The following is a 13880-nucleotide window of genomic DNA, read 5'->3' as shown; positions in this document are numbered from 1 at the left end:
GGGCGATGATATTCGGACTTATTTCTGGAAAACAAGGAAGGAATAACATTTGAATTCGAAATGAAAAATATCCAACTAAAAATCAACAACAACAAAATGGTATTTTGAGCTTCAAATCAAAAAAAGCCACAGTCAGGAAACAGAGAATTGTATGCCTCTGGTTTTCTTCAAATATGCTTGGGGCCCAGGTAGGTTCTGGGCCTAGGCTGAACCAAGCAGGTTCCTGCCACTGACTGCTCCTCTATTCCTGTTTCCAGAGGCACCATGCAGATTAATATTGGGCCAGAGATGTGGGAAGAGCTGGTCAGAAGTGGCTTTCTTTCCTGTGGTCTCAGGATTATCTGCATTCCAGGGTGTTCAGCATTTTCTGCCCCAGGATTTGGGTGCAGGGTTCCCGATGGCTTTAAACTCCCTTATACCATGTTTATATGTCCTGGGAGGTATTACAGAAAAATTAATGTTTATCCTATTAATTTGGTCAAAACTCTCATCGACAGAGTATAATTTACAGGTAACTATATATTTGACAGCAAGCATACACAGTGGGTAATGTATGCATGATGAAGTTGAAATTCAGAGTTGGAAACACAGTGCACAGTGACTGTATAAATGCCTGTGAATCTCAGTCTGACTGGGAAGTGATTTGATGCCCAGTCCCCATGAGAAAGCAGAGATCCATCCCTCCCTGATAGTTGTGGGACTTCAGATGTTGACACTAATGATCAATAAAGAAGGTTCTTAAGAGTGAAGAGTTTGAGATTACCCCTTTATTCACCAGAATACATCCAATTTACTGGATAGTAACCAGATGCAGGTAGTCAATATATACAGTCTATATCCTTATCAAAATAGAAAAGCAAATGAACAAAACAACAACAGATAAATAACAAATCTTCAAATGAATAGAAGGAAAACCAAAAAACCAAAATAATCAAAACTCAAGCATACTTTAAATAGAGGAATTGCGCTAAGCATTTTTTGCTGCTCCTTTTGCAGAATAGACTTATAGCCTGTGGCTTGCCTTGGAGACATAGTAGACAAGCAGTTAGTGATGGTAATAATCTTTTCAAGAGGAGTGGAAGTAGGTCTGTTTTGTTGGAGTGGGGGTATTAAGGAAAAAGCCATCCAACACTGAGTATAAATGATATTACAGACTTTGTCACAAAGTCTTTCCAATATTGTGAACTAATCTCCATGAAACTCTTCTGGGTGACCACTCAGGACAAGTACAAATTTACACGTGCACGGTCTTTCTGGATGAACAGCAGCTCTTGATTGATGTGCATCAGCACTTCTCTGAGTCCCTCAGAAAGTGCACACTTGCTGGAGAGAGGCAAGGTGAAAATACAGTGTATTCAATCCAAAGAAATCAAACTAAAGGAGGAAAATGCAGTCCACAATTGCTATGGACATTACAGATGAGATGTTATAGTGGTGTATTTGCTCTGCACACTTAGTTCTCCTCCTGTAGTTCTTCTCTCCAAGGGAGATCTTGTCCTGGACTGTGTCATGTTCGAGTTTCTGCTGGAGAATTTCAGACCTAGCAGAGCAAGGGAATAAAGATTTAGTGAGTGGTTGTCAATTCAGCTCTCCCTCTTACATCAGCTCTATTCAGTTGGATAATCCAGCATGACCTGTCAGCTGAGGTCAGTCCCTGCATCCCCAAGTGTAGTAGAGTACCTGTGCTTCGATTTATATCTCACCTTTCAAACTGCTAGAATTTGAACTGTGGACTATGCACTGTACTGGGATTAAGAGAAAAATGAGCATTTTTCCCACTGGTCCAGGTATATGACATTGAATAATAACATTGTAGCTATGTCTGAATCTGAGTTCAAGAGAGGTATGAGCAACATAGAATACCATGTGGATTCCTTCTGGAGAACATGCCCAGAATTGAGGTGAAATTTCTGATTATGTCAGCACTGAAGGAACCCGTCTAGTTTCCATTTGTAACCACTGTATCTGCAAATACACAGAGAAGCCATCTCACTTCAAATTCATGCTCACCGCACAGATCTTGTAATCACTGAGAATGTGCTCCATGCAAATCTTCCCAGCGTACACATGGACATTAAAGGTGATTGTGATGTAGAAACAGAACAGCACCCCTGTAAGTCTATGGCTAGTGCAAGGCAGATTGTGAGAGGACAGAAGAGAAAATGTCCTCAGATCTTTCCGGAGAGATCACAGGAAGAAAGGAGTAGAACATAGCAAGAAATCCAGAGGATCATATATATATTGTTTCATGGGCAAAATTCACATGAACTGTACCAGAACTATACTCTGAGTAGCTCTTTAACTGCCTGAGTCTGAAATCCAGGTGGGGTGGTCATCCACCCAAAAAGGATATTTATATAGGGAAGGATATTCAAATGGCCTCTTCCAGCCTATGTTCCTACCTGAACATTAATGCTTAATGTAAAGATTCCCCAGGATTCGCTGGAGGCATAAAAACAAATGTTGAGTGGGATATGTACATCGTGGCCAGAGCCTATAGACAGCTCAGTCAGTGATGTGCTGTCCTCCCATAAACCGTCATAGACTCAGGGTTCTTTCCCCATTAACAATCTGGCTTAGCAAGTCCCAAAGGCTGTGTAGAGCTGTCTTGTTGCTCAGCAAAGGATCATATGTTGGTGGTGGACTAGACTCTTGTTCTTGTTCACTCTTTCAGACTTTCCCCAAAGTGTGCAACTTCTTCTAATCGGAGCTGTCTTTACCATAGCCTGAGTGACTTCATGCCCAAAGCTAGAATCATAGGAAATCTCCATAACCAGGATCCAAATCAACAAATTTTCTCCCCGTAATGTGATTGTTCCACAGATAATTTGAATAAGTAAGTAAAAGCTTGCATGGATTATCTCACACTGAATCAGAATCTATGGAAGGGCTCCATCGTATGGTACACTTTTACTCCTTGGCTGATGGACGTCTGGATAGATTCTCCTTCAAGGTTACTCTGGGACCACTACAACACTGATGCTCCCTAGTTGCAATGGCAATACCTACTCCTTGTTGTGGAATCACTGGGTTAACTAAAACTTCTGTTCCACTTTCTGAACATGGCTTCTCATAGGGCTACCTGTTCTTACACTGTCAGACCCATTTGAAGCTCATCATTTCTCCTAACCCATTGATGCTGAAATTAACTGAGAGAAAATGATGTTGATCGACAGCACTTGCAGAATGCTACACAGATAACATAGAGGAGCGCTTTGGATTATCTGTGCACCTAAAGGGGTTCCTGAAACTGCCCTGTTCTTGCACCACAGCATAGCTATGGGACTTTTTCTGGATGACGATACAATTCCAAGCAACTCACATTCTCAATGAATAAAATCCAAGCCAAACTCCATGGGGAAGTTGTAGTGTGCCAAGGTAGCTCGAAAGAAATGGTAGCAGGCAATGTGGAAAGCAACCTTGGAGAAGACACAGTGAGTGACATAACCTTCCAGTGGGCTTTCACAATTCACAAAGAACAGAGAAGCAGAATAAACTCATGAATTTTTCTAGAGAAGCCTTGCCCTTACCTCCCAGTACTCCATTCCTTTGATGTGCTCCAAAGGATTTCAATACAGATCAGTAGTTTTGCCCCTAATCACTTGAAAATCTAACTTTACAGGTGTTTTTGTGTCCTCTTTTTGGGGGTTGCATTTCTAAAGGATTTTATTGTCCTGCTTCTACACCATAACAAAAAGGGACCTGCAAGCTCTAGGCCTGTATCATTTGTTACCCCTGTGAAACATGACTCACTTGAACATATTTCCACTCCTCCCCCAGACTTCACAAGATAATTCATTCTGAAATTTTTGGAAAGAATAAATTAGTAATTTAAGTGTCCTTTTGCTGTACAGAGCTAAATGGAGATGCCAAATGACTGGGCAGCTCTATTTCATGTTTCATGGATGTAAAGTGTATGCTTAGAGTACTTTTCTCATGAAACTTGGAAATAGAGGGAAACATACGTTCACTACTGCAAAAACACACACACACATATACCCACACACACCACACACACACACACACACAAACACACACACAAACACAGACACACAGATACACACTTGCATGCACAAATGAAAACTTTGCTCTTATGCAGCACATTTCCTGTTGAGTGAGGAATTAGTGGGAACAATGCTGTGTACAAGTCTCTTAGACACAAGCAAGATGTGCTGCCCTGGCCTGTACTCATTTCCACTTCAGGAAACCTTTCTATGCAGATACTTGCTGGTCCGACAAGTAAGTTACATGTTCTGAACAGATAGCCTAAACAACACATCATCAAATCCCCAAGAGAGATTTCTAGGAAAAGACTCCATCAAGCTCTATGCTGACTCATCATAGGCCCCTCACTAAAACTACCCTGTTTCCTTCATAGAAGACTTTGGAAGCATCAGAGAAGACAGTGACTCATGGTCAGTTCCCAGGAACATTTCATCACATTAGAGTTCCTGTGATATTAAAACAACCTCAATGTCAGTCAGAAAAAGGCTAAATAAATAACATACAGTGAATTTTCTGAAATGCAGCACTGTGTACAATATTGAGAGGGTATCTATCCTGAAAGAATGCAGTGCCCATGATATAGTCAGCAAAGCAATGTCAGCAGAGGGTTGTACTCTAGGATTCCATGCAATATCATGGTGAAGCCAATAAGACAATCCAGAATCTTCCCGGGGGATAACTCTGTTCAGGTAAAGTGAAGAAATTTAATCCTTATTTTTAAAATAGCTGAATGGTTTAAGAATGTGTTGAGACAAATAAGAGAGGGGGCTCCACTTGGAACTGGACGAATGATGGCCAGCACAAAACAGGAAGCTTCATGTTTGTTGAGAGACCTAGGCTTAAAGGACTAAGTTAGATAATGACTGGACAAAACTGCATGTCATGAACTGGCCTCCCCGCATGCTCCCTAAGATGCAGGTCAGCACAGCAATGCACCTTTCTTGGTGAGAATTGGGGGTACATACGGATAACTTTGTTCTTGAAGTCTCAAGTCTCTCATGCCAACCCTCAGCCTTTGAGAAACCTTTTCCACATCCTTGCTCTTCTAAACAGCTTCAGGTTCTAAGGCCCAGTTATGAACTCTCCAGGAGCACTCAAATAAGACAGGAATGACATGCTGATACACAGGCTCTGTAGTTACCAAAGATCTATGAAGCATGAAGTCACCACCTTCATATACAGGGACATGAGGGGAGGAAGAACAAAAGCCACCACAAATGACAATGAGAACCATTTCTTTGGCATTTCCACCAGGCTCTCCTCCTTGAAAACTACTTACTTCCTGAGTCTCACACCATCCCTGTAAAGAAAATGGGCTCTGGGCTTTTGCTTCATCCCTCAAAGCCCTGCTCTAGTCTAAAGAGGGGCTCCCACATAGCACCCTCTATACATAATGGCATGTAGTGCTCTGCTGTGTGATCAACCTATCTCCCATAATGAAGTGCAGATTCTCGAAGAGCAGGAGCATTTGCTTTCGAAACATGCAGTTTCTTGAAAAGGGGCTATCTCCACAGAAAGCCTTGTAAACAATCACATGAATGTACACTTGGATGAGACCTAGGTCAGGACATGGATCAGTCAATAGACAGTTACATTGGTTTGTCTATGTTTATGGTAAGACCTGAGGACAACCTGACCCTGAGGCCTAACCCTACCTGCTGTTGCGTGGCACTGGGGGCACAGATGTTCATTCCGGCCTCTTCACAGAGCCTCTTTGTCTCCACAGAGGATGCTGGCAGTTCAGTCTGCTCCACCAGCAGTTCTCTCTTCTCATTCAGCAAAATCTGTATATTGTTCTTCAATTGAGCTTGTTCACGCAGGAGCTGGGAGTGCCTGATGCTGAACCACAAACAAAAAATGGTAAAACCCAGCCAGCTTCTATTTGCCTGTCACTCCTGCAAGTACAATCATCCCTTCAAGGGTCCTCATCCTCAGAAATCCCCAGAATAGAGCCACACTATGCAGGTTAGCACCAATTAGAGGAGGTCAAATCCAGAACCCACATTCCACATGAATCAAAGTACTTCTGAAAATCCTGACACTAAGACGGTTTATATAAATCAAGGAAGAAGAGATGGTCCATAAGGGAGCTCGTATGTCCATGGTATGGTGAAACCATCTTCACGTTGCGGGGAAAGCCCCTCTGAGGGGTAGTTGAAGACCAAATAGCTATAGACTCTTTCCATGTGTTTCTCATGGATCACAGATCTTTAAATCTCCTGTCAGAGTCCTAGAGATTCAGAGTTGATTGATACTCCCATCATGGTGCAAACCTTTTCTATCTAGAGGAACTCTAACTGGGAAAATAACAATTGGAGGGTCTTCTACACCCCTCACATGTACGACAACTGAGTCCAAGAGCTACAAATCTAAGACCCTTGCCAGGAGGCAGCCTTCTTGTTAAGAGTCAGACACTTCAGAACCAGAGCCCTGACTTTTGTTCAAAGTCATACAGGACAGAAGCATTCCCTGCCTAGTGCTGGGTTCTCATCTCTGTCAGCGACTCACCGGTAGGAACTGTTCACTTGTATGAGCTCCTTGTACCTGTCCATGGCATCACTTATTGAGTTGGTCATCATTTGCATAGCCATCATTCTCATCTCATGTTCAGATTGAAGGACTGGCAATTCGACATGCAGCCTGGGTTAGGTCATGGCCAAAGGAACAAATAATGTTTTGAACTCACGATTTCAGAATTAGGTGAAATGTAAATAAAAATATATAATAAAAAATTTCAAATTCAAGGAATGGTGGAAGGGAAGAAAATGGCAAACTCAAAAACCAGACCAAAACCCAACAGTGAGACTCAATCCACAGAAAATATTTCTATGTAAATAAGCAAACATTTGTTTTGAAATAAGGACTCCTTGGAATCCTGAGAGATATGGTTCTGCAAAGACTCACTATATAGGAGGGGGCAGAGCCTGAGAGCTGCCTGTTTGGGAATAACAACTGTCAAGACCACAGTGACCATTTCTAGGTCACAATAAACAATCCCTGGATAGTTAAAAAAATAAAAAAACTAAAGATCAAAGCAGGTGAAACAAATTAGGTAAAATCAGACTGTTCTCTCTATTACTTAAACTCAGTATGTTCCACATACTTGCTCCTTCAAAGTATTTGTACTGGTTAAGTTTATTATCCTGGGCACAGGAAAACAGTGTCACGGTACCAGTTGGAGGGACCTGACCTTCAAGAGCTGGCCAGGTGAGCATAATGGAATTGACTAGTTCAGGAAGAAGATTCCTCCAGTCTGTGCCACAGCTTTGGGCCCAAGAGAAAGCTGTGATGACATTTCTCTTGTTTTGAAAGCAGGTATACTCAATCCTTGGTTTCTATCGTTACATGAATTCCCAGAGGGCATAACTATGTTTGACAGGGAAGAGGATTTATAGCACCTCCTCCCCTCAGGAGAGTCCTGTGTGCCACCAAGGTATACAGAAGGAGCAAAGTGCTGTGTTGATCAGTGTGGGCCTCCATGTACTCATCACTATCATGACCTGCAAACTGTTGATCAAACAAATCCTCAGACCCATTCAAAGGTCCCAGACGTCCTGATCCAGAGTAAACCACCAACAAATACTGCCACAGCCACACCGGCGGATCCCGGACCGCAGCAGCTCTCTGCTCCCAAACCCCGTGGGAGAGAGACCTCACCGCCTGATCAGGTGGGCACTCCTGAGGCTGCAGAGCGGAGGAGACCACCAACACTGCCCACCCCTGCCCACATCCCTGGCCCAAGAGGCAACTGTATAAGGCCTCTGGGTTCCCGTAGGGGAGGGCCCGGGAGCGGCAGGACCCCTGCGCCTGAGACACTGCCGGAACCTGAAGGAAACAGGCCGGATAAACAGTTCTCTGCACCCAAATCCCGAGGGAGGGAGAGCTGAACCTTCAGAGAGGCGGACACGCCTGGGAAACCAGAAGAGACTGCACTCTGTGCACATCCAGGCGCCAGAGGAAAACACCAAACGCCATCTGGAACCCTGGTGCACGGAGGCTCCCGGAAAGAGCGGCACAGATCTTCCCGGTTGCTGCCACAGCGGAGAGGACTTAGGCAGTACCCCACGAGCAAACTTGAGCCTTGGAACTGCAGGTAGGACCAACTTTTCCCTTGCAAGAAACCTGCCTGGTGAACTCAGGACACACAGAGGCAAAATTCCTCTAAGGCCGGGCACTTCCTGTGTTTATCGGAAGTCCCACACCAGCGGATCCCGGACCGCAGCAGCTCTCTGCTCCCAAACCCCGTGGGAGAGAGACCCCACCGCCTGATCAGGTGGGCACTCCTGAGGCTGCAGAGCGGAGGAGACCACCAACACTGCCCACCCCTGCCCACATCCCTGGCCCAAGAGGCAACTGTATAAGGCCTCTGGGTTCCCGTAGGACTGCCGGAACCTGAAGGAAACAGACCAGATAAACAGTTCTCTGCACCCAAATCCCGTGGGAGGGAGAGCTGAACCTTCAGAGAGGCGGACACGCCTGGGAAATTAGAAGAGACTGCACTCTGTGCACATCCAGGCGCCAGAGGAAAACACCAAACGTCATCTGAAACCCTGGTGCACGGAGGCTCCCGGAAGGAGCGGCACAGATTTTCCCGGTTGCTGCCACAGCAGAGAGGACTTAGGCAGTACCCCACGAGCAAACTTGAGCCTTGGAACCACAGGTAGGACCAATTTTTCCCTGCAAGAAACCTGCCTGGTGAACTCAAGACACAGGCCCACAGGAACAGCTGAAGACCTGTAGAGAGGAAAAACTACACGCCCGAAAGCAGAACACTCTGTCCCCATAACTGGCTGAAAGAAAACAGGAAAACAGGTCTACAGCACTCCTGACACACAGGTTATAGGACAGTCTAGCCACAGTCAGAAATAGCAGAACAAAGTAACACTAGAGATAATCTGATGGCGAGAGGCAAGCACAGGAACCCAAGCAACAGAAACCAAGACTATATGGCATCATCGGAGCCCAATTCTCCCACCAAAGCAAACACGGAATTTCCAAACACACCAGAAAAGCAAGACCTAGTTTCAAAATCATATTTGATCATGATGCTGGAGGACTTCAAGAAAGACATAAAGAACTCCCTTAGAGAACAAGTAGAAGCCTACAGAGAGGAATCGCAAAAATCCCTGAAAGAATTCCAGGAAAACACAATCAAACAGTTGAAGGAATTAAAAATGGAAATAGAAGCAATCAAGAAAGAACACATGGAAACAACCCTGGACATAGAAAATCAAAAGAAAAGACAAGGAGCTGTAGATACAAGCTTCACCAACAGAATTCAAGAGATGGAAGAGAGAATCTCGGGAGCAGAAGATTCCATAGAAATCATTGACTCAACTGTCAAAGATAATGTAAAGCGGAAAAAGCTACTGGTCCAAAACATACAGGAAATCCAGGACTCAATGAGAAGATCAAACCTAAGGATAATAGGTATAGAAGAGAGTGAAGACTCCCAGCTCAAAGGACCAGTAAATATCTTCAACAAAATCATAGAAGAAAACTTCCCTAACCTAAAAAAAGAGATACCCATAGGCATACAAGAAGCCTACAGAACTCCAAATAGATTGGACCAGAAAAGAAACACCTCCCGTCACATAATTGTCAAAACACCAAACACACAAAATAAAGAAAGAATATTAAAAGCAGTAAGGGAAAAAGGTCAAGTAACATATAAAGGGAGACCTATCAGAATCACACCAGACTTTTCGCCAGAAACTATGAAGGCCAGAAGATCCTGGACAGATGTCATACAGACCCTAAGAGAACACAAATGCCAGCCCAGGTTACTGTATCCTGCAAAACTCTCAATTAACATAGATGGAGAAACCAAGATATTCCATGACAAAACCAAATTTACACAATATCTTTCTACAAATCCAGCACTACAAAGGATAATAAAGGGTAAAGCCCAACATAAGGAGGCAAGCTATACCCTAGAAGCAAGAAACTAATCATCTTGGCAACAAAACAAAGAGAATGAAAGCACACAATCATAACCTCACTTCCAAATATGAATATAACGGGAAGCAATAATCACTATTCCTTAATCTCTCTCAATATCAATGGCCTCAACTCCCCAATAAAAAGACAGAGATTAACAAACTGGATACGCAACGAGGACCCTGCTTTCTGCTGCCTACAGGAAACACACCTCAGAGACAAAGACAGACATTACCTCAGAGTGAAAGGCTGGAAAACAATTTGCCAAGCAAATGGTCAGAAGAAGAAAGCTGGAGTAGCCATTCTAATATCAAATAAAATCAATTTTCAACTAAAAGTCATCAAAAAAGATAAGGAAGGACACTTCATATTCATCAAAGGAAAAATCCACCAAGATGAAGTCTCAATCCTAAATATCTATGCCCCAAATACAAGGGCACCTACATATGTAAAAGAAACCTTACTAAAGCTCAAAACACACATTGAACCTCACACAATAATAGTGGGAGATTTCAACACCCCACTCTCATCAATGGACAGATCATGGAAACAGAAATTAAACAGAGATGTAGACAGACTAAGAGAAGTCATGAGCCAAATGGACTTAACGGATATTTATAGAACATTCTATCCTAAAGCAAAAGGATATACCTTCTTCTCAGCTCCTCATGGTACTTTCTCCAAAATTGACCATATAATTGGTCAAAAAACGGGCCTCAACAGGTACAGAAAGATAGAAATAATCCCATGCGTGCTATCGGACCACCACGGCCTAAAACTGGTCTTCAATAACAATAAGGGAAGAATGCCCACATATACGTGGAAATTGAACAATGCTCTACTCAATGATAACCTGGTCAAGGAAGAAATAAAGAAAGAAATTAAAAACTTTTTAGAATTTAATGAAAATGAAGGTACAACATACCCAAACTTATGGGACACAATGAAAGCTGTGCTAAGAGGAAAACTCATAGCACTGAGTGCCTGCAGAAAGAAACAGGAAAGAGCATATGTCAGCAGCTTGACAGCACACCTAAAAGCTCTAGAACAAAAAGAAGCAAATACACCCAGGAGGAGTAGAAGGCAGGAAATAATCAAACTCAGAGCTGAAATCAACCAAGTAGAAACAAAAAGGACCATAGAAAGAATCAACAGAACCAAAAGTTGGTTCTTTGAGAAAATCAACAAGATAGATAAACCCTTAGCCAGACTAACGAGAGGACACAGAGAGTGCGTCCAAATTAACAAAATCAGAAATGAAAAGGGAGACATAACTACAGATTCAGAGGAAATTCAAAAAATCATCAGATCTTACTATAAAAACCTATATTCAACAAAACTTGAAAATCTTCAGGAAATGGACAATTTCCTAGACAGATACCAGGTATCGAAGTTAAATCAGGAACAGATAAACCAGTTAAACAACCCCATAACTCCTAAGGAAATAGAAGCAGTCATTAAAGGTCTCCCAACCAAAAAGAGCCCAGGTCCAGACGGGTTTAGTGCAGAATTCTATCAAACCTTCATAGAAGACCTTATACCAATATTACCCAAACTATTCCACAAAATTGAAACAGATGGAGCCCTACCGAATTCCTTCTATGAAGCCACAATTACTCTTATACCTAAACCACACAAAGACCCAACAAAGAAAGAGAACTTCAGACCAATTTCCCTTATGAATATCGACGCAAAAATACTCAATAAAATTCTGGCAAACCGAATTCAAGAGCACATCAAAACAATCATCCACCATGATCAAGTAGGCTTCATCCCATGCATGCAGGGATGGTTTAATATAAGGAAAACCATCAACGTGATCCATCATATAAACAAACTGAAAGAACAGAACCACATGATCATTTCATTAGATGCTGAGAAAGCATTTGACAAAATTCAACACCCCTTCATGATAAAAGTCCTGGAAAGAATAGGTATTCAAGGCCCATACCTAAACATAGTAAAAGCCATATACAGCAAACCAGTTGCTAACATTAAACTAAATGGAGAGAAACTTGAAGCAATCCCACTAAAATCAGTGACTAGACAAGGCTGCCCACTCTCTCCCTACTTATTCAATATAGTTCTTGAAGTTCTAGCCAGAGCAATCAGACAACAAAAGGAGATCAAGGGGATACAGATCGGAAAAGAAGAGGTCAAAATATCACTATTTGCAGACGACATGATAGTATATTTAAGTGATCCCAAAAGTTCCACCAGAGAACTACTAAAGCTGATAAACAACTTCAGCAAAGTGGCTGGGTATAAAATTAACTCAAATAAATCAGTTGCCTTCCTCTATACAAAAGAGAAACAAGCCGAGAAAGAAATTAGGGAAACGACACCCTTCATAATAGACCCAAATAATATAAAGTACCTCGGTGTGACTTTAACCAAGCAAGTAAAAGATCTGTACAATAAGAACTTCAAGACACTGAGGAAAGAAATTGAAGAAGACCTCAGAAGATGGAAAGATCTCCCATGCTCATGGATTGGCAGGATTAATATAGTAAAAATGGCCATTTTACCAAAAGCAATCTACAGATTCAATGCAATCCCCATCAAAATACCAATCCAATTCTTCAAAGAGTTAGACAGAACAATTTGCAAATTCATCTGGAATAACAAAAAACCCAGGATAGCTAAAGCTATCCTCAACAATAAGAGGTCTTCAGGGGGAATCACTATCCCGGAACTCAGGCAGTATTACAGAGCAATAGTGATAAAAACTGCATGGTATTGGTACAGAGACAGACAGATAGACCAATGGAATAGAATTGAAGACCCAGAAATGAACCCACACACCTATGGTCACTTGATTTTTGACAAAGGAGCCAAAACCATCCAATGGAAAAAAGATAGCATTTTCAGCAAATGGTGCTGGTTCAACTGGAGGGCAACATGTAGAAGAATGCAGATCGATCCATGCTTATCACCCTGTACAAAGCTTAAGTCCAAGTGGATCAAGGACCTCCACATCAAACCAGACACACTCAAACTAATAGAAGAAAAACTAGGGAAGCATCTGGAACACATGGGCACTGGAAAAAATTTCCTGAACAAAACACCAATGGCTTATGCTCTAAGATCAAGAATCGACAAATGGGATCTCATAAAACTGCAAAGCTTCTGTAAGGCAAAGGACACTGTGGTTAGGACAAAACGGCAACCAACAGATTGGGAAAAGATCTTTACCAATCCTATAACAGATAGAGGCCTTATATCCAAAATATACAAAGAACTCAAGAAGTTAGACCGCAGGGAAACAAATAACCCTATTAAAAAATGGGGTTCAGAGCTAAACAAAGAATTCACAGCTGAGGAATGCCGAATGGCTGAGAAACACCTAAAGAAATGTTCAACATCTTTAGTCATAAGGGAAATGCAAATCAAAACAACCCTGAGATTTCACCTCACACCAGTGAGAATGGCTAAGATCAAAAACTCAGGTGACAGCAGATGCTGGCGAGGATGTGGAGAAAGAGGAACACTCCTCCATTGTTGGTGGGATTGCAGACTGGTAAAACCATTCTGGAAATCAGTCTGGAGGTTCCTCAGAAAATTGGACATTGAACTGCCTGAGGATCCAGCCATACCTCTCTTGGGCATATACCCAAAAGATGCCTCAACATATAAAAGAGACACGTGCTCCACTATGTTCATCGCAGCCTTATTTATAATAGCCAGAAACTGGAAAGAACCCAGATGCCCTTCAACAGAGGAATGGATACAGAAAATGTGGTACATCTACACAATGGAATATTACTCAGCTATCAAAAACAACGAGTTTATGAAATTCGTAGGCAAATGGTTGGAACTGGAAAATATCATCCTGAGTGAGCTAACCCAATCACAGAAAGACATACATGGTATGCACTCATTGATAAGTGGCTATTAGCCCAAATGCTTGAATTACCCTAGATCCCTAGAACAAA

The 13880-nt window shown here is 42.4% G+C and overlaps 1 protein-coding gene across 3 annotated transcripts in view; it reads right to left on the bottom strand.

Moving 5' to 3' along the window:
• Positions 1-752: 752 nt before the first annotated feature.
• LOC134480539 (uncharacterized) overlaps positions 753-13880 on the bottom strand; it is a 28746-nt gene continuing 15618 nt past the window's right edge. For all 3 annotated transcript variants that reach the window (XM_063268080.1, XM_063268079.1, XM_063268081.1), the window contains 3 exons: positions 6514-6645; positions 5661-5844; positions 753-1540 (listed from right to left, as the gene is read on the bottom strand). In XM_063268080.1, coding sequence (XP_063124150.1) covers positions 1535-1540; positions 5661-5844; positions 6514-6645 — 322 coding nt within the window. In that variant the 3' untranslated portion in view covers positions 753-1534. The remainder of the gene's footprint in view (positions 1541-5660; positions 5845-6513; positions 6646-13880) is intronic.

Source organism: Rattus norvegicus, chromosome 9 (genome assembly GCF_036323735.1).
Source record: "Rattus norvegicus strain BN/NHsdMcwi chromosome 9, GRCr8, whole genome shotgun sequence".
NCBI classification, from domain to species: Eukaryota; Metazoa; Chordata; class Mammalia; order Rodentia; family Muridae; genus Rattus; species Rattus norvegicus.
Note: the sequence above shows the minus strand (reverse complement) of the source record. Positions and strands in the feature narration are given on the sequence as shown.